This window comes from Myodes glareolus, chromosome 11 (assembly GCF_982192425.1).
Source record: "Myodes glareolus chromosome 11, mMyoGla1.1, whole genome shotgun sequence".
NCBI lineage: Eukaryota > Metazoa > Chordata > Mammalia > Rodentia > Cricetidae > Myodes > Myodes glareolus.
In genome coordinates, this window is record NC_142036.1 from 50,010,802 (window position 1) to 50,032,869 (window position 22,068).

Consider the following 22,068-nt stretch of genomic DNA (forward strand, 5'->3'; position numbering starts at 1 on the left):
CCCAGCACGATGCGCTCACTAAGCAGCTGGGAGCCCTGGCTGGGGGGCCACCCTTACCGGGGCGTGGGAGGTCAGTCGCCGATGGAAGCGGGACACTCTGCCGAACACCTCCTGACAGTAGCGGTGCAGCTCCTCCAGCTCGTCCTCGATCAGCACAGCATCCAGGGGCTCGCTCTTCTGGATGAGCTGCTCCCCAAACACGATGAGCTGGTCGATCTTGTTGGTGTTTAGTGTGATCTCCTGTTGGAAGCCCTGTTAGGGAGATAAGATGGGACTTTCAAGAGAGTCTTTCCTGGTGTGTCCAGTGTTGATTTCACATGACAGGATCACGGGGGTAGGAGGAGCATTAGATACCATTATGGTCCCCTTTCCCTTTCTGTTTTGTACCTGGTACCATGGCATCTGCCTTTAAGGAACGGACAGTGTTACTCTAACAATTCGAAACAACTCTATACTTTTTTCAATTAAAAAAATTCTTAATTTAACCCAGATAGATATTCATCATTATGGGGTATGAGGGAAGGAATTTATCGTCTTGACACTTGGTGGGAACAGAGTATTTCCCCATATAAACCACTAATGGGCACCTGCCTTTGTGGGCACAGTAATAACAATAATTAGTGCCTGTTATATTAAGGGGCAATGGGTTTTCATTTGTTGATATTTTCTCACTGAAGAGGGAATGACTGTGAGGGAAAACTGTAGCATGGGCTTGAACATGGTGGCAAATGCCTGTAATCTCATCACAGGAGGCTGAAGAAGGATGTTGCATGAGTTCAAGGCTATATAGCAAGATCCTGTCTCAAAACAAACAAACATAAACACAAAATAAAACTTCCAAACTGACTGTAAAAAGCAGAAGGTGCTTGGTCTTGGCCCCACCGGTGACACCTCACTGGCCCTGCATGGACTCGAGTACCGGAGAAAAGGCAACTCTAACAAGTTCAGTTTGGAACCTGAAGTGAACGTTCGCCTCAGAATGAGCCCTTAACTAAAACGTCCAGCGTCCCAGCCTATAAGCAATATACATATACAAGTGGAATGTAGCCTGTTGCCTGGAGCATTCTGGAACATTCTGAGTACCAGCTCAAATGTGCACTTGGCCAGCGCTCTTCTGCGGAGGCGCCTTTTCATGCGACGCTAAGGAAGCCGCACTTACATTCAGCTGGCGCATCTTGTCCTCGGCGTCACTCTCCGAGAAGTGCTCCACGTTGGTCAGCTGCAGGTCCATCTCCGTGAGCCATACCAGAATGCTCTCTCTGGTGCCCTCAAACTCTTCCCTTTGGTTGGTGAAATACTGTGAAAGATGGAAGAAAAGCCATGTGTGCTTGGCATGATCAGATTTGGCTCACAGGAAAGGGTGCTCAGAGCTCTCAGACAGAACCCCATCTCTGGGGTATTCCAGCAGCTTCAGATATTGCACCCAGAGCCTGGGGTCTTTCCTTGGCTGTGTGGCACCCCCCTTGTCCCTCATACATATTCTGGGCCTCGGCTTCCACATCAGGGAATGCAAGAGGGCTTGGGTAATGTGCAATGTATTCTCTTTGGTCCTTTCAGGAATTTGAAATTCTGGATTTTCTAGTCTAAATTTGTGTATTTCCCCATCCATGAAGGGAACCTTGGAGGGCAGGTTAGATTGCCTGGGGGCTTTTCTTATTAGTCTGCAGTGGCTTTCCCATGAAAGAAGAGCAACTTCAACATAGGAAGGTGGTCATCAGGCCGGGAATGGTGGCACACACTTGTAATCCTAGCAGCCAGGCGGCAGAGGCAGGAGGATTGTGAGTTCTAAGTCAGTCTGGACTACATGGTGAGGTTCAGTCTTTTAACACAAAAGGACAGTGACTAAGCTTAGGTCTGAGTGTCCATTTTTTCTTCTATAATTCTGAACATGTAAAACAGATTCATTCTCTCCAATGAGTGAGACCTCCCCGGTTACCACTTTCTAAGAGTCAGGCAGTTATTTCCAGACAAATGTGGCATTTAGGGCCAAGTAAATGTTTAAACTAGTAACAGCCAAAATCAACAGGAAATAGATTAATGCCTAGACTATCAGACAACCTGCCAATGGCCTTCTAAGAGGGTTAAAAATAAATAAAATTAAAAGCCTAGGTTCTCATCTTCCTAGACTGCTTTGAGGTTATTCAGTGTGCTCTAACCCCCAGACAGTCACTGTCCCAATGCCCCACACAACAGAGGGGATACAGACGCTCTGTGTTTTATCTGCATTTCTGACATGGGGCAGATAAAAACAGGTAGAGCAAGCTCTTGCAGAGGTGCATGTGTGCTTTCACTGACCCAGGACAGCAATGCCTCAGACTCATGTGCCAGCCCCTGTACCATCAGGTTACAGCCGTTGTAAAGACAGATGTGTTTGGTAACACAGACCACACCAGCAGGCTCTGCCTGAGATGCCCTAAGCAAATCCCTCTTTAGAAACGAACGCTTGTAGCCATGGACGCCTCTGCGTGGGAAGAATGTTAAGATAACTCAGGCCTGCGGTGAAGTCTACCTGCTGCTGTGTTGCCAGCCCGCCACAGCCTACCACAGGTCACTTCTCCCTGCCTATCTACCAACAGCCCCCCTGGGGCTCTAGGCGGGTTACCCGGAGTCTTCGCAGGATGGCCGTGACCCGCTTCTGCAGGTTGTCCCAGCGCTGGTTACCCTCGTGCACCATCTGCTTCAGTTTGCTGGCTGTGTCGGTGCGGTTCTCCCTAGCCAGCCGCCGGTACTGTTTGTTGATGAGCTCCAGCTGGGTCAGTCTTTCATGAATCTGCCGCTGAAAGGCCTGTGGCACGAAGCGGAGGTCAGCGGTGGAGAGGCAAAGGGTTGGGACCCCACTTTGCCAACCCCCAAGTGGCTTGCTTTGCATGGCTGATGGCCAGGCAGCAAGGGCAGCAGAGTACTATAGCCCAGGCCTGCGAGGCTGGCACAGCACGGGCACCGGCACACAGGGACATTTCCATCAAAGCTGACTTAGCCGCTGGTGGCAGGCTGAGGGCTGCAGCAGTGTTGGGAGCCTCTGGCCACCCAAAACCATGTAGCAGCTTCTGAGGTGCAACAATCTTGGCTGGTAGTGGGAGATGGGGACAGAAAAGGCTCACCTCAAACCTCTTCAGCTCCTCTTTGGCATTTGTATACAGCACTCCGGAGGAATTTGGACAGGCTGCCGTCCTCTCAGCAGACTTGAGCCAGTCCTCGAAGCGGGAATAGTCATCCAAAAACTTTTGCCACAGCCGCCAGGTCTCCTCGATCCTGACAGGAGTGGAGAACAGGTTAGTTAGCACGACTGCCCGTGTCCACTCAGTACGGCCTATTTGTTTTGGAGCTGAGTGTCCCTTGATGGGGTCCATTCCCAATCTTTTATTTGAACTGTTTAGGGAGACACCCCTTTCCAGGAAATACCTAAGGATGTTTGCTCTCGGTCTAAACTCAATTCTCCTGAGGGACCCGGGCACCTCAGAAATCCTAATTCCATGGCTCGGGCAAGAGTTGGGGCTGCCTGCCACGCTCTGTGTCTGGAGAAAGGCAGTACACCGATTATTTATTTATTTATTTATTTATTTATTTATTAAATTCAGTGATAGCCTTGCTTTCCCTACTAGGCCTTCTCTGCTCATTCTTGGGTTTTCCTTCCTTCCTTCCTTTCTTTCTTCCTTCCTTTTTTCTTTCCTTCCTTCCTTCCTTTCTTTTTTTGACAGAGTCTCTTGTAGCCCTGGCTGGCCCTGAACTCTCCATCCTTCTGCCTCCACCTCCTAAGGGTGGTGGAGATGAGATAAGGTGTGCCTGGGATGAGAGGCACACACTATCGTTCCCTGTTTATGCTGTGTAGGGGACTGAACTCAGGGCCTCGCCATGCTAGGGAAACACTCGGCTGACTGGGCTATTTCTTGGTGTATTTCTAAGTGACCTGAACAGAGCATCAGTTCTGTGGTCATGAGGTGAAAGGCTGGCCACGGTTACAATGTTCAAGTCCAAATGCTGCTTACTTCATGCGCCGCTCCATCGACATGGCGCAAATGTTCCTCCAGCGCCTGTCCAGGCTCCTGGTTGTCTGCTGGATTGAGTCACACTCCGTTTCATTGGCACAGGCGTCGGAGTCATGCAATAGGACATCACAGATATTGAACACAGACTCTACCCCCGCGCTGTGCTGTTCAATATCTCGCTGCAGGTCCTGCAATCCCAAGATAGCATAAAAGCACTTGAGGAGGTGGTGGTGGAGGGAGGATTGGCATCAAAGGATCCCTGCCCGTCCTTCCCTCCCCACGCCCTAGCCAGAGGGTCACAGGTGTCTTGGGATTCAAATAGACGGAGCCTGTTGTCTTCATGTGGCCCCATGCTGTGGACACCTGGCCAACCTACATATTGGCAACTGTCAGCACTAACGTACAGCATTACTGTCCCGGGAGGAGTGGGGTGCCCACCACACACCGACAGATGGTACTGCTGGCTCTGAGATGCTGCTGCCTGGCAGCTTTGGGGATGCATGGGGCTCAATCCAAACCACCCAACTCCCGGTGTCCCCAGTAAAGACTCGATTTGGGGAAGGTGTTCTTCGGTAAACAGTCTGGTTAGCAGGAACTCAAATCAAAGCGACAGACTTTGACCTTTGATGGGTCACACGACTCTCAAATCTATAAAGACTTTTATGGTGCCCCTACACACCCCCAGTGGCTGCAGGCACAGGAGTGGACGGCCTCCTCATGAGCCCATCTGAATGAGGGCTTCATGGAACCCAAGGGAGAATGCTGAGGCTTCTAACCCATGGGGTACAGCTTCTAGCTCATGGGGTACAGCTGAGGTTGTGGCTTGGGTGGGGGGAGGAAGGCCTCTGGAGGCTTGTCTCCTGTTGCCAGCAGTGATGGTACTTCCTTGATTGGGTAAAAAGAATACATATAAAGAGACAGTTCACAGCCATAGAAAAGAGGTGGGCCACCAGTTCCTGCTCTTTGCCCTTTTCTTAAAATACAGCCCAAGATTGCCTTGAACTTCTGACCTACCTACCTACCTTCTCTACCCCACCTCCACCCTGGTCAAGTGCTATGTTGATAGATATGCACCAACATGCCCAGGCTGGGAAATTTCTCTAAAATAAACATGTTTTTTCTATCATCAAGAGACTGAGAATCCGTCCCACCCTAGGTACTGTGGATGTGGGGTAGGCTGAGAAGTCTTCCCTAGCTTCTAGATTCTGTGACAAGCAATGTGAGATGGCTCCATCAATCCTTGTATCTAAATTACACCACAAAGTAGCAAAGACAAAGTTCAATTCTATTTTAATTGTTTCATTAATGTGTCCTGTTTCTGAAAATGGGTATTTTACACAAGCCACTGTTAATTACACTAAGGTTGTGCATCAGGCCACAAGAATATTATATTGTTAGCAGTGGCCACCACCCCCAGAATGGCAGCTAAGGGGTCATTCCAGGTCACTTGAATATTATTACTGCTGTAATGAGAACAGTAGTATGCATCTCGATTCTCAACCAGGCAGTCAGTCCCTAGCTCGGGTCCAGAGTGAAGACACCGTATATTTATGTGCAGAAATGCACTCCTGCTTGGTCCTGTGAGGGAAGATGTGCAGATGGAATGCAAAAGCTTTGTAGTCAGGGAGAGAAGGCCTGAAGTATTATGACGGCAGGTGCCGCTGCAGGGTCAATCCCAGGGCTGGCTTTAGTGACTGCATTGAAGTAGAACTCCAGCTTCAAGAATTATTATGGCTTACAGGATGGTCTCTAGCTTTTTGGAAATTTACTGGCATTGATGCATGTTCTTTTAGCAACAAAAGCAGTAAATCAGCACCCCAGATAGTGGGACTGAACGAGCACAGGGAGACTTTTAATCAGAAAATGCCCAGGATATAACCTGGTTCTGGTTGGCTAGGAGAGCCTGGAAAGATGCAGAGAAATTCTAGCCCATAGGGAAACATGAATGTCATGGACTTTGAGAGTCATTTCAACCATCTTACATTATCATTAACTTTAATATCTAAAAAGTTTTATAAATATGGGTGTTTTGCCTACATGGCCCATGAATGTGTACTCTTGAGTGTGCCTGATGCCTACAGTGGCCAGAAGAGGGAGTTGGATTCCCCAAACTGTAGTTACAGATGGTCAAAAGCTGCCATGTGGGTGCTGGGAATAGAACCTGGGTCCTCTGGAAGAGCAAACAGTGTTCTTAACAACTGAGCTATCTCTCTAGGCCCTATCTTATACTATTAACCTTCTTTCCTTCCTTCTCCTTTTTTTTTCCTTCGAGATAGGGTTTCTCTGTGTAATAGCTCCGGCTGTCCTGGACCTCGCTTTGTAGACCAGGCTGGCCTCGAACTCACAGAGATCTGCCTGCCTTTGCCTCCTGAGCTGGGATTAAAGGTGTGTCCCACCATCACCTAGCCAGTTGTAGAATATTTCTAAGGAGAGGCTTCAGGGACACACAGTCAGGCAGCAGGTTGAGCTAGCGATGGTGATGCTTTGGGAGTTTGGAATGGTACAGGGGGTAAGAGGCCACTGGTAGTCAAAGGATGCAAGGAAACCAGTCCCCTAAGCAAATGAGGGACAACCCACATGGAACCAAGAAGCTAAAAACCAAACCAAAACAAAAAACCCAGTGGCGGCAGTGCATGCCCTTAAGTCCAGCACTTGGGAGGCAGAGGCAGGCAGCCTGGTCTGCACCATAGGTTCCAGGACAGCCAGCGCTATACAGAGAAACACTGTCTTGGAAAACAAACACCAGTAACAACAACAAAACATTCTAAAACAATAAAAGATAGAACTGACTCAAGATAACTCATCATTATAGGGCATCTTCTGAGAAAGGGACGGTGGCACACAGCAGAAGGGCCAGAAGCTCGAGGTCACCCTCAGCTGTCAGAACAGCCTGGGTAATATGAGACACTGTCACTGGGGTGTTCCCTCCTGGTTCTGACTGAGCACGTGCCTAGCATGTGACAGGCACCGGCTGATTCCTCGGAGAGCGGGGTTGGAAAGGGTGTGCGGGTATGACATGATGGCGCACGGCTACAGCTACAGAGAGGGTGTGTGGGTATGACATGATCGCGCACGGCTACAGCTAGAGTAGTTGGTAGCTGTCCTTGCTCGTTTCTCTGCTGCTGTGATACAACCCTGACCAAAAGCAGCTTGGGAGGAGAAGGCTTATTTGCCATACAGGGTATAAGTCATGATTGATAGAAGCCGAAGCAGGAACTCAAGGCAGGAACCTGGAGACAGGAACCGAAGGAGAGGCCATGGAGGAATGCTGCTTACCATCTCCCTCCCCTCGATTGCTTGGCTACCTTTTGTAGGTAGCCCGGGCTCATTTGCCTAAGGATGGTACTGCCCACAGTAGGCTGGGCCCTACTATATCAATGAGCAATTGAAAAAAAAAATGCCTCAGGCCTACACCCTCAATCCTAGTACTCAGGAGGGAGAGGCAGATGGAGCTCTTGAGTTTGAGGGTACCTTGATCTCCATAGTAAGTTCCAGGCCAGCCAGGAGATCCTGGAGGGGTGGGGTGTGGAAGGTCCCAGAGACTACTTTGTGGAGGCCATTCCTCAATCAAGGTACTCTCTTTGCAGGTCTGTTAAGTTGATGTCAGTATGGTAAAGCAGAAGGCTGAGAGTCTGAAGTCAGTCTGGAACACTAACTATCTCAATCCAAAAAGGAACTGTACCCCCAATTCATTCCCTTTCAAAGCCATGTTATACATAACGAAAACAAAGACAAAACCTCATCGAGCATCGTGATGAAGGCCTGCATCTTCTTCAGCACTGTTTGCACAATGAGCCTTGTGAAGGAGAAGGAGGCATTCAGAGACTGATGCCTCACATGTAGGGCAGAGACATGGGCAGGTGGAAGACAGGAGGGCAGGCCTGCCTTGGCCTCCCGCGCCACCTCTCCTCCTGGAACTCCCTCCCACCACTCACCTGCTGCTCAGCAAGCCTCTTCTGGATCTCGTGGTCATCGCAGACATTGTAAACCACGGGTTTAGAGAGCTCGGACTCAATGCGCGCCAACCAGGTGCGAAGGTTGCTCATGTTTTTGTCTAACTGCTGAATGAACGCAAACGTCTCCTTCAGCTTCTTCACCCTAAGTGCCACAGAAGAGAGAGACCCAGTCAGCAGCAGCGGGAAGCAAGGGACAGGATGGACACTGGACGCTGGCGGGCAGCCGGGAATCTGTACCGCTTTGATTTCGTAGCAGGAACAGCTTGTACCGCCTCAGGTGTGCACGTTCACAGAGCAGGTGACGCTGCAACACTGTGGGTCTGGATAATGCTTCGCAGGGACTCGGTCTAGCCAAGAGTCCTGTCAGACCCACATGGCCTCCTCCTGATACCCTGACCACTTCCTGGCATTCCAGACCATAGGGAAGTTGCCATTTTCCTCTCTCCCGAATACCTATTCTGAATACTTCGCTCCAGTGACAGCCGTCAGTGCCCTTCCTGGACAAGGACAGAACACATGATGTGAGGGTGGGCGCTCCAGTGAGGCTGCCTTGTGGGCATCTCTGGGTCAGAAAGAGAGAAGACACTCAAACACAGATCTGCTTGCCGCCTCTCTGGCAACCTGCCTCAGCTTCCTTCCAGCCTGGACTTGGCGTGCAACAGGTTTGAGAGAACACGGGTAGCTTGCGTATGCTGGAGCTTCGAGTTAACACCAGGCAAAGAGCCACTGAAGCAAAAGCCATCTTTGTTGCTGCGAGGCAGGGTCTCACTACGTAGCTCACACTGTCCTGACACTCACAGATCCTCCTGCCTCTGCCTCCTGAATGCTGAGCTGGGCTTCCAGGTGTGTGCCACCTCGCCTGGCTAGCATTCTTCATGCAGAGACCGAAATGAAATGCTTTCATCAGCCGCTGTCATGAAAGCCCTAAATGGGTGAGCGCTTGCACTGCTGATCTGGGGTTTTTTGGATGAATTCCAGAGCTTTAAGCAATGGTTTGCAGTTTAAAGTCCCTACTTACCAATCCTCAGGTCAGAAGATGCCGCCAGAGCTGCACCGCCCCGCTGACGGCAATGGAAAGAGAAACTGAGATGCTGACCTCAACTTACAGGAAACACACTGCCTGCCTGTGTACCATCAACTTTTACTTACCCGAACCACTTCCTTCTGGCCTCCATACCCTCCTCCCCACCTTTGGTTCCATTTCTGAAGCCAAGTCCTGATTCACCCTGGGAATCTTTCAACAGTCGGCTCGCTACCTTGACAAACCAGTTCAATCTCATAATTGGTTTAACACCTCAAGCAATTTGAATGGCCTCTTGGCCTCTCACCAAAAGCTGTTCCTGGCTTCACCATACCCCACACCCCAACCCTGCCCCATGCTCCTGGAGCAGCAGAGCAAGCTAACACTGTGAGACACTCTCCACTCTTCAGAGAGAGAGGCAGTACCTCCCATGTGCTGTGGACAGGGCTGTCAACAAATATTTGTCCAATGAATAAACATGAAGGCATGTCTCCACATGCTATTTTATTTTTAGATGGGGTCTTTTGTAGCTCAGGCTGGCCTTGGGTCTGTCTTTCTGTGTTGACAAGGATGATCTTGAACTTCTGATCCTTCTGCCTCCAGCTCTGTAGTATTGGGATTATATCCGTCCAGGACCACACTGGTTTATATTGTGTTGGGGATAGATCCCAGGGCTTAATGCATGCTGGGTAAGCATTCTACCAACTGAGCTACATTCCCTCCCTCCAGGCTACGTTTAAGTGGACCAAAGAATCAGTATGTTTCTATCTCACCAGCAACCAAGACAACCCTGAGGATTGTCTTCCGGTTCTAGCTCTGTTAGCAGTGACTTGTATGGTTCTAGGGGGATCCTTTCACTCCAGCCCCTCTACTTCAAGCCTCTGAGGTCTCTCAAACCTCAGCAATAAGGATAAGACCAGAGTATGGGAGTCGAGCAGACCAGGCTTGTGAAAGTCCTGTCAACTACCACCTACCATCTGTAAGCTCCACACTCCTGCAAGATTCTTGACTCAGATTCCAAGTGTCCTTATTATCTATAAAATTAAGCATCTTGCAGGTGATGTGGGACCAAGGCAACAGATAGCCACTGGAATATAATAGATGTTCGGCCACATTAACTCTTCTGATGCTGACCAGGACATGGGATGCTGTAACACTGTAGCCAGCTGGCCCTGGACTCTGCTACATTCGTTCCCGGTTGTTTTATTCTTTGTAGCTCCATGAGACAGGGAGGCTTGAAAGCAGGCCGTGTAGTCTGCAAGGGCTTAGGTTTGAGTTCTGGCTTTGTTAGCCTTCCTTCACTCGGTAGCTGGGAGGAAGGCAGGAGATGGATGTGAAGGCCATTTGGGACAATCTCTGATGAGGACAATGGCCCAGGAACGATCATTTTCAAGGAGGTACATTTTCCAAACTGCACACCTGCAGCAGACACCATCTCCTTCAAAGCCACGAGATGATTTATTGAAAAGGAAGTAACTGAATCCAGGCCAGGCCTGGATACGGCTGTAACCTAGATCCTGCCTTCATTCCCAGGGTTTACCATTGCACCCGTCTTACTTCATCCTACCACCCTGACTGTGCAAGGCCCAGACCACACAGTTATGAGGGGCTGACCTCCTAAAAATCTCTGGCTGGAGAAGAGGCCTGGCCATGAGAACTTCCTGATGGTAGAGACCAGCGCTCTTGCTCAGTGATCGTCCTACTGCTTCCCACTTGCCCTTCCCCTCTTCCCAGGATGGCAACTCACTATGCTTCCAGCCAGCACCTAATCCCATGCCACTATGAGAGTCACAGCATTTTTTTTCTTATTTTAACAAGAAGAGGTCTGGGGAGACCACGTTCTATACACAGGGAGCTAACACACGATGGCCTAGGCCTGGCCATGTTTACTCTCGTCAACCAGAAGTTAGGGATGTCATAACTCCTGGAGAAGGAGAGGAACAATTTGCGTGGCTCTCCTAGGACTGTGGTATTCAAAATGAAGTGCTCAAGCAGAGCAATGAAGAATGGAAATAAAATACAGATGGGACATCCCTAATCTAAAAACTGTAACCTGTAATGCTCAAGAGTCCAAACTTTCTAGGTGCTGTATCATGTCATTACCAGTGAAAAATCCCACGTCAGACCTTATATGATGGCTACAGTCAAGACAGGTGCACTAAAGACATACAGAATTACCTTAGGGCTGTGTGTGAGAAATACTGGTGGATTCCCGAGAGTTCTCATTATAAATATGCAAATATTCCAAAATACAAAAAGAATCCAAAGTATGTACTTGAGCATTTGAGGTAAAGGGACACTTAGCTGTAAGAGCTTTTTCACATGTAGCCCATTCTTTAAAAATATCTACATCCGAATGGTTTGCAACTCATCAATAAGCCATAGTGCTAAAATGGACATCTATGTAACCTGCTAACATTTATGTCATATGCTAACATATGTCAGGCCTGCTGTATCTCACAAGCTAACAACTCGTTTAATCCTCCCAAGGATGCTCACAAGTACTATCATCATTCCCATTGGACAGTTGGGGGAAAAAAAGGCTCATGGGCGAAATAACCAGCCATTAAATATCAGGGCAAGATCCCAACCTCTGGCAGTCTGGCCCCTGTGGCTTGTCACATACCTCGCACAAACAGATGTGCATAGATTGGGGGTAGAAGACAGGTTTTGTTGCTGTCAGGGAACATGATACAGATTCAGGATATGGTGGTAGAGGAGTCACAAGCTGCTGTGGCTCGTGGCTGGTAGTGAGCATGGAAAGAGGCTCAGCATGTTTCCCTGCCCCGGATTTCTTTCAATATACATTTAATCATGTGCTTTTGTTTTGGGTCCTATGCACATTGTGAGGATTTAATTGTAACTGGAAGATGGGTCATAAGTCCCACAGAGCTGATGCAACTTAGACGTCGCGATACAGTTTCAGAAGTACTCAGGAATCCCTACTGGGTGAGGAAGCAACAGTCACCAGTGTGTCTTTTCCATCAAAAATGATGGCTCTGCTCTATTTTAAAGACCAGATGACACCAGAACACTTTGCCTTCAAAGCAACTCGCTGCTCTGCTGTGAGAGGCATTGATAACAAGTAGACTTAGAGAAGGCACACACACACACACACACACACACACACACACACACAGAGAGAGAGAGAGAGAGAGAGAGAGAGAGAGAGAGAGCTTCACCCACGCAGAGTCTAGCTTACTCTGTAGTTTAACCTCAGCCCGCAGTCCCAACAGCCCCAGTACGCTGGAATCAGAATGTTTCTCAGGCAATCACCTGCCAATCAGTTCCAAGAACCAAGGGATGCATTGTTGAAGTTTATATAGTTCTGCTCCCTGCGGATGCTGTAACTCAGCTGTCACCTTCCTTGGGTCAGGAAGCATGTGTCCTTTGCTAATCCCAAGGGCTGCGCTCTATGTTTGCTTAACGGGGCTCTCCAAACACTGAGATCTCCATTCAACATCAGGAAACGAAGGAATTTCCTCAGAGACCAGCCTGTCAACAAGATGCTGCATGACATCAACCCCGTAGGTAGCTTATGTGGCTCCCACCTCTGCACTTTGCCCATGGTCACACAGGTAATATTTCTCATGTATTATCTCTGAACATAGGACATACACCCTGGAGAAAAAAACATAGGGTTTCCTGAGCCAAATTCTAGGACTGATTATCAAAACAATATTGCTAGATGCAAAGGAGAAGCCATCCATGCCAAAAGTCATTTTTTCTATGAAATTAAACCAAATTAAAATTATGCCTAAGAGTAGAATAGAAGGGTTCTATTACAGGAATCATGGGTAGAGAAACAGGGCGTGATCAAGGTGAATAAAGTTTTTCTTTTATCTTAATTAGAGATGGCTCAGAATGTAATACTGAAAAACACGGCTCTCCTTCCAGAGCGGTGAAAATGAAGGTTAGTTGGTAATATGGCAAGCAGGAGTCTTGCTATGTATGCACGAGGCTGTAAATATCAAAAGCATATTTGTCTGGAATAATTCCTATTCAGGCACACGGACTAATAAACCTTTCAGCCCTGTTCTCGTGGTAAAGCAGCGTACAGTTAGAATATAGAAGCTCAAGTCAGTGTAAGTTAAGCGATGCCTACATCGACGTGGACATTGTAACAAAAATTAGTAAGGAGAGCTGAAACAATCAAAAGTATCTGAATCTGGACCAAAATAAATACTCAAGCCTATGTCTGGGCAGCTGTCAGTTGCTAAGCACGCTGTACCAAGCCTGAACAATTTTATCTTTTTACAGAGCTAAATATCTTCATAGTAAAACTATTAATTTCCACGCCCTGATTTGAGGGCACAGACAGTACATACAATACATTTTAGAGCCAACTACTGCTTTGGAGCATTTTTTTAATGCCAGGATATTTTTATTTTCTGCACAGCATAATCGCATCTCTGCCGGCTTGTCAGAGGCAGACTGCAGCCACCACCAGCATGCTGACGCCGGGAGAGAACCCATCCCCCGAACGGCTGAGCGCACACACTCAGCAGCCACCATCTCATCAGTGATCTCCATTGTAACCAAAACAGCAAGGCACAGAGAGATAGCAGCAGCCACCTGGGTCGCCGGTGTGGCTGTCAGCTGAAATGGCACTTACTGTTTATGAGAAAAAACCATTCCTTGGGTTTCTGCGGACGCTCCAAGTTCCCGGCTGCACCTCCACCTCCTGGCCAGGCAGCCCCTCCCCCTGCCCAGCCTGCCCTCTTCATTCACTGGCTCAGCATCTTCCAACCAGACCCTCCCCAAGGCTCCTCATCGGAGGCACCACCACTGGCTGGCTCATGGGCACGGGGCGATGCTGGCTAGAAGGAAGACACCTTTTCTATGCTCTGCAATTTTTAATCTGCCCCCCCCCCGCGCTTACAATAAAGAAAACGTCTCTCTCCAGCTCTCTCCACACACACAGCCTTTGTTCTGACGTTGCAAGGCTGCGAGGAGAAAGTCCCAGCGTTATCTTGGCACCGTGATATGTATGAAGAGCTGTAAAGCCAGGGAGGAGACATTTAGACTTGGAACATGGTGGGGTGGAGGGGGGTTGATTTCTGATCTATAATTTCTGTGTCATGTTTACAAGCAGCAGTGCAGCCTGAAGCCGGAGCCATGCAGGGGCGCCTTCCTCAGTCCGGAAGCTGACATTACCCTGAGGAGTTTTCCTCTTGCCCGAGATCTGCAGTCCTGCCTGAGAAGGCCAGAGTTCATGGACTCTGCTACTGACTGCCGCAGAGGGACCCCGCCTTGCAGTAGAAATGAACCTTAAGATAGAGGGAAGAGATTTTAGCTGCTCCTTCCTGGGTTCTCCAAAATGTAGAACATGGGAATCCTTCTTTCTCCTGTGGAAATGGGTCAGACTGGCCGCTTCCCCCATTTTGAGATGTGATCACCTGTATTCTACGACCTCTCACATGGCTGTTACCATGCCCCACCACCTTGGAGAGCAAGCCTCCTCTGCAAGGGGAGAGGCTTGGCAACCTTTCTCCTAAATGTAGTGTCTGTTTTGTTCATGCCCACATTCTGGGCTGCTTCTGTGACCTTGTAAGTACAGGACACTGAGGTTTATTCCCTGACCACGCACATCGGGCCATTTGCTTCCCATCTGCTGACGGCTGCTTTCCCCTTGGGGAAGCCCTGGGCTCCCAGGAAGACATTTCTGCAGGGTAACAGCAATCATGTGCTCCAGAGGTTGGAATGATTGGGCAGATGGTAAGGGAAATGGAAGTGTGGAGGCCAACCTCCAGCTAGCCCTTCCCTATGCCCAGCAGCCCCTCAGCTCCTTCTAGGCACCTGCGGTGGCTAAGCTGAGACAGCTTTCTGACTGGCCATCTTGTCTGGTCTTTCACGGTGACCTTGAGAAAATACAGTTAGGAAGAGAGCCATGAGAAGGGATGAAAAGCAATCGTAACCCATGGTTGCCAGGGTAATAACTGTTGAGCTTAAATGACAACATCTTGCTTGCTATTAGTATAAACTTGATAGGCTTTTTGCGACGGTCGGGGAAATGTGAGAAGCATGCTTAGTTCCTTCCAGTGTCTTTCCATGGACTTGATATTTCTGACAACAAAAGAGCCACCCAATGTCAACAGGGAGGGACTAGTCTTTTGTTTACCCGCTACTCAAATCTCCCCTTCATACACTACTAGCATAAGGATACTAAGCCTATTCACGGTTATGCCATTGAGGAGGCATTCAAGAGAAAAGTAACGATGCTTTCCTCAGAAATTGTAGATAAACAAAATGAGCACAGTCAGGAATGACCCTCACACAAGGGAGATTGTCACTGTACCCCTTCCAAGGGAGCTCTTCCAGGACCTTCCAGGCCCTGGCCATCTTCATCAGCTCATTCACCCACACCACTAGAAATAGTCTTTAAAAATGGTCCCACCCTCAGACTGAGGTGATAGCTCAGTTGGCAAAGTGTGTGTCACACAAGCACGAGGACCTGTGTTCAGATCCTATATAAAAGCTGGGCATGGTGATATACATACATATATGTAACCCTAGCTTGGGGGTGGGGGTGTATCGGAAGCAAGAAGACAGATGTCCCACCATAGAGACAGGAAGCTTGTACATGGTTTCTCAGCATGGGGACGGAGACGGAGGCAAATTTCTGATTTACTTCACTCCATTGCTCATGTGTTTCTCAAACAGACTTCCCATCAAGAGCACCACACCTCGACACTACATCTGGACACATGTTAGGAATGAAGGTCTTGGCCTCACCCAGATCCCTGGATGGAGCAGCTCTAGATGTGAGACACTGAGGCAGGTTGTGATGCATGCAGAAGCCAGAGAACCACTGTCTTCTGGTAGACGGTACCTGGCTCTAGTTCTAGGCTTCAGAAAATTATTAACACAGTGCCTTGGAAAGTCAGCATCCCACAAGAGCCTAGCATGCCCTGAAAATGCTTTGTGCAGTAAGACAGACAGACTCTGGTGATGTGGGATTCCCCTCTATATGCTGTGATTACCACTGATTAATAAAGAAACTGCTTTGGGCCTACAGCAGAGCTATAGGGGAACAGAGTGAGGCAGGGAAAACTAAACCGAATGCTGGGAGAAAGAAGGTAGAGTCAGGGAGCTGCCATGGAGTTGCCAGAGGGGAAAGACGCGAGCTGCCAGCTGAAACCTTGCCGGTAGGCCATGAACCTCATGGTAAAATATAAAATAATAGAAATGGGTTACCAAACATATAAGAGCTAGCTAGCAATACGCTTAAGTGATTGGTCAAGCAGTGATTTAATTAATACAGTTTCTGAGTGATTATTTTGTGATCTGGGCAGCCGGGAATGAACAAGTGGCCTCCTACAACACTCTGGTTGCTGTTCCCACCCTGAGTGGATGTCATTTCCCTTCTCTGATTGGCAATTTCCCTCTCTGTAAATAAAGGTGTGGGCTGACCTTACAGTGTTATTTCAGGAGCCCAAACAGTAGATGTAAGGAGCCTGGCTTTGCTTGCCTCCCCAAAGAAGCCTGGCTGTCTGGGATGGTCAGATGATAATGTAGCTTTAAGAAACCTGTTGTGTCTTATTGCTCTAGCTAGGACTTCAAGAACTATATTGACTAGATAAGGAGAGAGTGAGTGGACAACCTTGTCTTGTTCCTAATTTCAGTGGGATTTCTGGGAGTTTCTCTCCATTTAATTTGATGTTGGCTGTTGGCTGTTGACTTGCTGTATATTGCCTTTATTATGTTTAGGTATGTTCCTTGTATCCCCGGACCTAAACAGAGAACTCTCAACAGAGGAATCTAAAATGACTGAAAGACATTTAAGAAAATGCTCAACATCCTTAGTCATCAGAGAAATGCAAATCAAAACAACTCTGAGATTCCATCTTACACCTGTAAGAATGGCCAAGATCAAAAACACTGATGACAACTTATGCTGGAGAGGTTGTGGGGAAAAGGGAACACTTCTACATTGCTGGTGGGAGTGCAAGTTGGTACAGCCCCTTTGGATGTCAGTGTGATGATTTCTCAGAAAATTAGGAAACAGCCTTCCTCAAGACCCAGTAATACCTCTTTTGGGTATATAACCAAAGGATGCTCAATCGTACCACAAGGACATATGCTCAACTATGTTCACAGCAGCATTGTTTGTCATAGCCAGAACCTGGAAACAACCTAAATGCCCCTCAACCAAAGAATGAATAAGGAAAATGTAGTACATTTACACAATGGAGTACTACACAGCAGAAAAAAATAATGACATCTTGAATTTTGCAGGAAAATGGATGGAGCTAGAAAACATCATTTTGAGTGAGGTAACCCAGACACAGAAAGACAATTATCACATGTACTCACTCATAGGTGGTTTTTAAACATAAAGCAAAGAAAACTAGCCCACAAATCACAATCCTAGAGAACCTAGACAACAATGAGGACCCTAAGAGAGACATACATAGATCTACATGGGTAATAGAAAAAGACAAGATTCTCCTGAGTAAATTGGGAGCATGGGGGCCTTGGGGAAGGGTAGAAGGGGAGGGGAGAAGAAGGGAAGGAACAGAGAAAAATGTAGAGCTCAATAAGAATCAATTAAAAAAAGAAACCTGTTGTGTTGTACTAATTATTTTTATAATAATTGTGAATAAAACCAAAGTACTAGATTTTTTTGGTGGTGGTAGGGTTTTTCTTTACTTTTTTTTTTAACCAGTGAATAGAGCTGCTTCAGTGGGTTTTAGAGTACTGAACACCATGCTAAGCTTCAACTTTAACTTAGGTCTACGGTGAAGATCTCATAAGTTCTATTCATTGTGTGCTTCCAACTGGAAGGGTATAGAGTGGCACGGGGGTGACAACTGTCTGAGTTGAAGTCCTGGTTGCACTGTGAGCTGCCTCGGTTTGGGCAAGTTACTCAACTTCAGCCCTCAGTTTCTTTATCAGTAAAATGGGATGGTGGTACCAACCTTTCAGGATTACATTGAAAATTGATGGCTCAGCAAGTAGTTCTTGCCACGTCCTCTGACTTGAACCCTGGGATCCACATAGTAGAAGGAGACTCCCGCAGGCTGTCCTCGGGCCTCCACCATGTGATGTGACTGGCACGCATCTCTAGCCCTCCTCCATCAATAAGTGTACCAAAAAGATCAAGTGACATCATGCATCAAAGCATATTGTTGAGAACTTAGGTGGCCTTTATTCCCATCTCCTCCACGCTGGTCCAGAGAGAGATAGTTTATGTCTGGTAGAGAAATAATTGAGGGTCCGGGCTAGCACCAGACCCTGACAGAAGATTTGGAAACAGGCTTAGAGACTTGCTACAATGAGTACACAGGAAAGCCAGCAGAGGCTCAGAACTTAAGTCTTGCTAGTGTCCTGCTTCTTTTTTAAATGGTAGTTGAGAGAAGCTGAATTCAGCCCTGCCTCATCTTCCAGCAGGTTCTCCTGGTCATTCTTTAGGAACTCTGCCACCACTGGGGGACCACAGCGGACTCAGACTTGACTAAGGAGGCCAAATCTGTGGCTGACGGCCAAGGCTCCCATCTCCCCCAGGATCAATTCTTATACTGTGCCGATGGGGCTTCCTGTCCCTTCCTGGGTGGCTTTTCTTCTGCTCCCCAGCCTACCTGCTTGCTCATAACAAGGGTCTCTTACTGCCTGCAGTGGCTCTCGGGAGTTTCGAGCCTTCACTCAGGACCATCTGGGATGGCTCTTTCCTTGTCTCCACCCCTCCACTCTCAGAAGATAGGATCTGGACTCACCGTATGCTCGGCTTTACTGCTGCCAGATAGCCACTCCTATTAATGTAATGGACCCATCTTACTTCCTGCCTGCTATGCAAACACCACTTAGTCCCTGTCTCTGCTGAGTCGGGCTCACTTATGGTTTCTAGTGATCAGAGAGGTAAAGGATGCGACACATCACTAACAGTATCCTATTCTTCTCCCCCCCCCCCACAAACCTTAACATACTCTCCAGCTCCCCTCTAAGTTCCAAATCATTCGCATGTTCACGCCTGTAAAACATGTACAGGCCGGTGGCAGACAATGTTGCATGAATGATCCCCAATTAAGATGTCTCTGAAGACCAAGTTGCAATAAAAAAATGTAGTTTTGGGGGGCTGGGGTGGGGGGGAGTGCTGTCTTCATATGGAAAACTTGAAACAAAAGCCATCTAAAAGCTCTGGGCATCGCCATTGGCTGTTGACGGGAGGAACTATCACCAGCTCTATTTTGGACAACATGACAACATGGCACGGGAGAACAGAGCTTTGATTTGTGGTCACATCTGAGAACAAGATGCTGCTCCAGTTGTGTCCTCCAGGGGACCAGGTGCCCATCAAGGACTTGGCATGGTCACAAAGGATCCCTCCCAGTGCGCACTGGGCTTTTGCTGTGGGGGCAGTCAAGGACCCCCGGCTGCTCCTACACAGAGTGAGGCAGGAACAGGCAGGCACAATTTCATGGGGGGGAAATGCTCATTCCAGCGGAGAGTGACAGTTCCCACGAGACCTCCCCTTTAGGATCTCTTTCCAGACCAAGTTTCCAACTCTTGTTTAAAACAAATCCAGCTGGGCATAGTGGCAAGTACTCTGGCTGCTTGGGAGGCAGAGGAGGGAAGATTGGTTGGAGGTCGGCCTGGGGAACATAGCCAAAACCGGCTCTCAACAATAGCAGCAGCAGCAGCAGCAGCAGCAGCAGCAGCAGCAGCAGCAGCAGCAGCAGCAGCAGCAGCAGCAGCAGCAATCAAAATGGTAGCTCATGCTAGAGTGCTTGTCTAGCATGTTTGTGAGGCTGAATTTAATCCCTAGATAACCCCATGCACACACATCTAATTCATGTCAAACTTTACTTAAATATCATCTCCAATTATTGTTCAATTTAGAATTCCTACTCCTCTCCCCCAAACCGCAAACCTGGACATTTATAAACCTGCCAGGTTACGACGCAGGAAGACCGGACTTGGCTAACCAGCTCTGGGAGGCAGTCTCTAGAGGGAAACGTGAATTATCTGGGACCACTTCTTACCTCGATCCAATGACATCGAAAAGATGCTGCCAGCGGTCGTTGATTTTGCTGAGCTTGTCCTCCATCTCGGCCGCCTTGGCCTTGCTGCTGGCCTTGATTAGCTGCTCGCCCATCTGCTTCAGCTGCAGCTTGCTTTCACTGAACGAGCTTATTTCCTCCATGCAGTCCTGGCAGACACCAAAGCACAAGGTCCGAGCCATCACCACCAGCTCAGTCCTTCTCCAGCCCAGGGCACACACAGTTCTCTCTTAATGCACTCTTTGGGTTTGTTTGTACTTGATCGGACAGGGTCTCCCACTGAACTCCAGGCAATGCTCCCACCTCTGCCTCCCAGGTGATGGGATTGCAGGCACGTACTCCCACGCTGGCTACATTAGTGTTAATGGGGAAAAAAAATCTTATACTTGTCAACATAGTTCTTGGAGGAATGGCTCACACCAGCTAGGTGACTACAAAGTGTTTAAGGCTGTAGTGACTCTATCTCACGGTGTAGTCCAGGCCTGCAGCTCATGATCCTCCCGTCTTAGCCTCCTGAGTGTTGGTGTGGGTATGTGCTCCCATGCCTGCCTATAGGCACTTTCTTTTTCTTTATCCTTGCAGTGCTGAGGGTTGAACTCGGGGCTTCATGCATGCAAAGGCAAGAACTCTATCACCGGAGCTATGAGAACCCCTTGGTTTCCCCTCACAAATGTGGAGCCGAGACTAAATGGACTCAACTGAGTCAGCCTGAGGTCCAAGGTTCCCCAGGGTTGGTGGAGAGGTGTTTTGGGTGGCTGTACAAAGATGCTCAAGTCACTCTGTCACCGAGGCTGGCTTCCTCTTTGACTTGGGTCCCTCGTCACAATAACTAGAGAAACCATCATCTTCCCAACCGAGAGAAAGCAGCCTTCCTCAGCACCGTATCCACCTATGACAGTTCACGTTCTCTACCTTTCCTACCTCCTCCTTTGGAAAGACCAAAAATAGTCCTCTTGAAACATGAACATTGCCATGTGACAATGTGACACTATGGCTCTTTGAGCCTGCAGAAGCCCTTGGTCCTCCACGTGGGCACCCTGCCCTCACTCACCTTCTGTAACTTTTCAATCATTTCCTCAATGCTAATATCCGCTGTCTGTAGAACTTTGTTTTCCATCTGGACCAGCCAAGCACACAATTCCTTGTTTTTCTCATTGAACACGATCCATGAATTGAGCCTGTCTTCAATCTCCTGCTTGCGGATAGCCACCTAGGGATGACATGCATTTTGGTAGCCGAGGCTAGCAGGGAAGGAAAATTCTTTGGCTCCCAAAAAAGTGAGCACCCCCCCCCCAAGGCTCGCAAACACAAATGAGCACCAATGTCATTCACTTTGGTCAGCATCTGTCTCTAAAACCTGTTTCGTTCTCTCAAAACCTAGGGCTCGGCACTAACAAAAGTTTTTTTTTCACCCTTGGTAACTGCCACTAAAAACTAAGGAAAGATGAAAGGACGGCATTTGCACTCCGTGTATTTACACTGACAAGCCCCACTACACAAGAAAGGTTAGGTAAACACAGAAGCATAGCTCAACTTTCTTTTCCCTGTTCTTTCAATGTAACACATTTACCGATTGCTTCCTGCATGCTACCTTGTAACTTTGTAGCCCAAACCTTTTCCCTTTCAAAACTGATCAAATCCGTATATCCAGAAGGCCAGTGTTCAGCTTACTTATTTTGAAAAGTATCATCCAGATCACAATATTAAAAAAAAAAGCAGCCAAGGAGCTTTCCCTCCTTTCTTAGATGGCTACAATTTATCAGTTAAATTTACATCTAGAAAATACAAACCAGCCTTCCTAAATGTACAGCTATTCTCAGTTTCTAAAAGTCTTTGAAATCCTAAGAGTTTAAATGGGGCAGGGAAGAGTTCTTCGGTTTTAGTTTTAGCACCCACTTTATAGAAAAGGAAAAGGTGGCTGCAGTCCCCTGAGTTTTCTCACCATGTACAAAAGAACCTCCGCTCTTTGCAGAGCGAAGATACCAAATGCCTGCTTCTGTGTCCTGTCCAGCCACATGCGCTTAAAAGACCCCAAAATCTATCCAAATGCCTCCTTCTGTGTCCTGTCCAGCCACATGCGTTTAAAAGACCCCAAAATCTATCCA

At 48.1% G+C, this 22,068-nt stretch overlaps 2 protein-coding genes across 6 annotated transcripts in view; one reads left to right on the forward strand and one right to left on the reverse strand.

Annotated features, from left to right (window-relative positions):
• Positions 1-17,584, forward strand: part of Esr2 (estrogen receptor 2) — a 96,615-nt gene extending 79,031 nt beyond the window's left edge. The window contains exon 11 of one of the 3 annotated variants that reach the window (XM_087911750.1): positions 13,363-17,584. In XM_087911750.1, coding sequence (XP_087767876.1) covers positions 13,363-13,489 — 127 coding nt within the window. In that variant the 3' untranslated portion in view covers positions 13,490-17,584. Of the gene's footprint in view, positions 1-7,573; positions 8,085-13,362 lie in introns of those variants that run through there. The other 2 variants (XM_085697519.2, XM_085697521.2) reach the window with 2 other exon arrangements.
• The window catches only part of Syne2 (spectrin repeat containing nuclear envelope protein 2), a 296,837-nt gene that overhangs the window by 14,945 nt on the left and 259,824 nt on the right, over positions 1-22,068 (reverse strand). For all 3 annotated transcript variants that reach the window (XM_087911749.1, XM_087911748.1, XM_087911747.1), the window contains exons 98-105: positions 21,015-21,173; positions 19,946-20,112; positions 7,922-8,084; positions 3,987-4,174; positions 3,102-3,252; positions 2,603-2,785; positions 1,160-1,297; positions 58-252 (exon numbers count right to left, since the gene is read on the reverse strand). In XM_087911749.1, the coding sequence (XP_087767875.1) occupies positions 58-252; positions 1,160-1,297; positions 2,603-2,785; positions 3,102-3,252; positions 3,987-4,174; positions 7,922-8,084; positions 19,946-20,112; positions 21,015-21,173 (1,344 nt within the window). The remainder of the gene's footprint in view (positions 1-57; positions 253-1,159; positions 1,298-2,602; positions 2,786-3,101; positions 3,253-3,986; positions 4,175-7,921; positions 8,085-19,945; positions 20,113-21,014; positions 21,174-22,068) is intronic.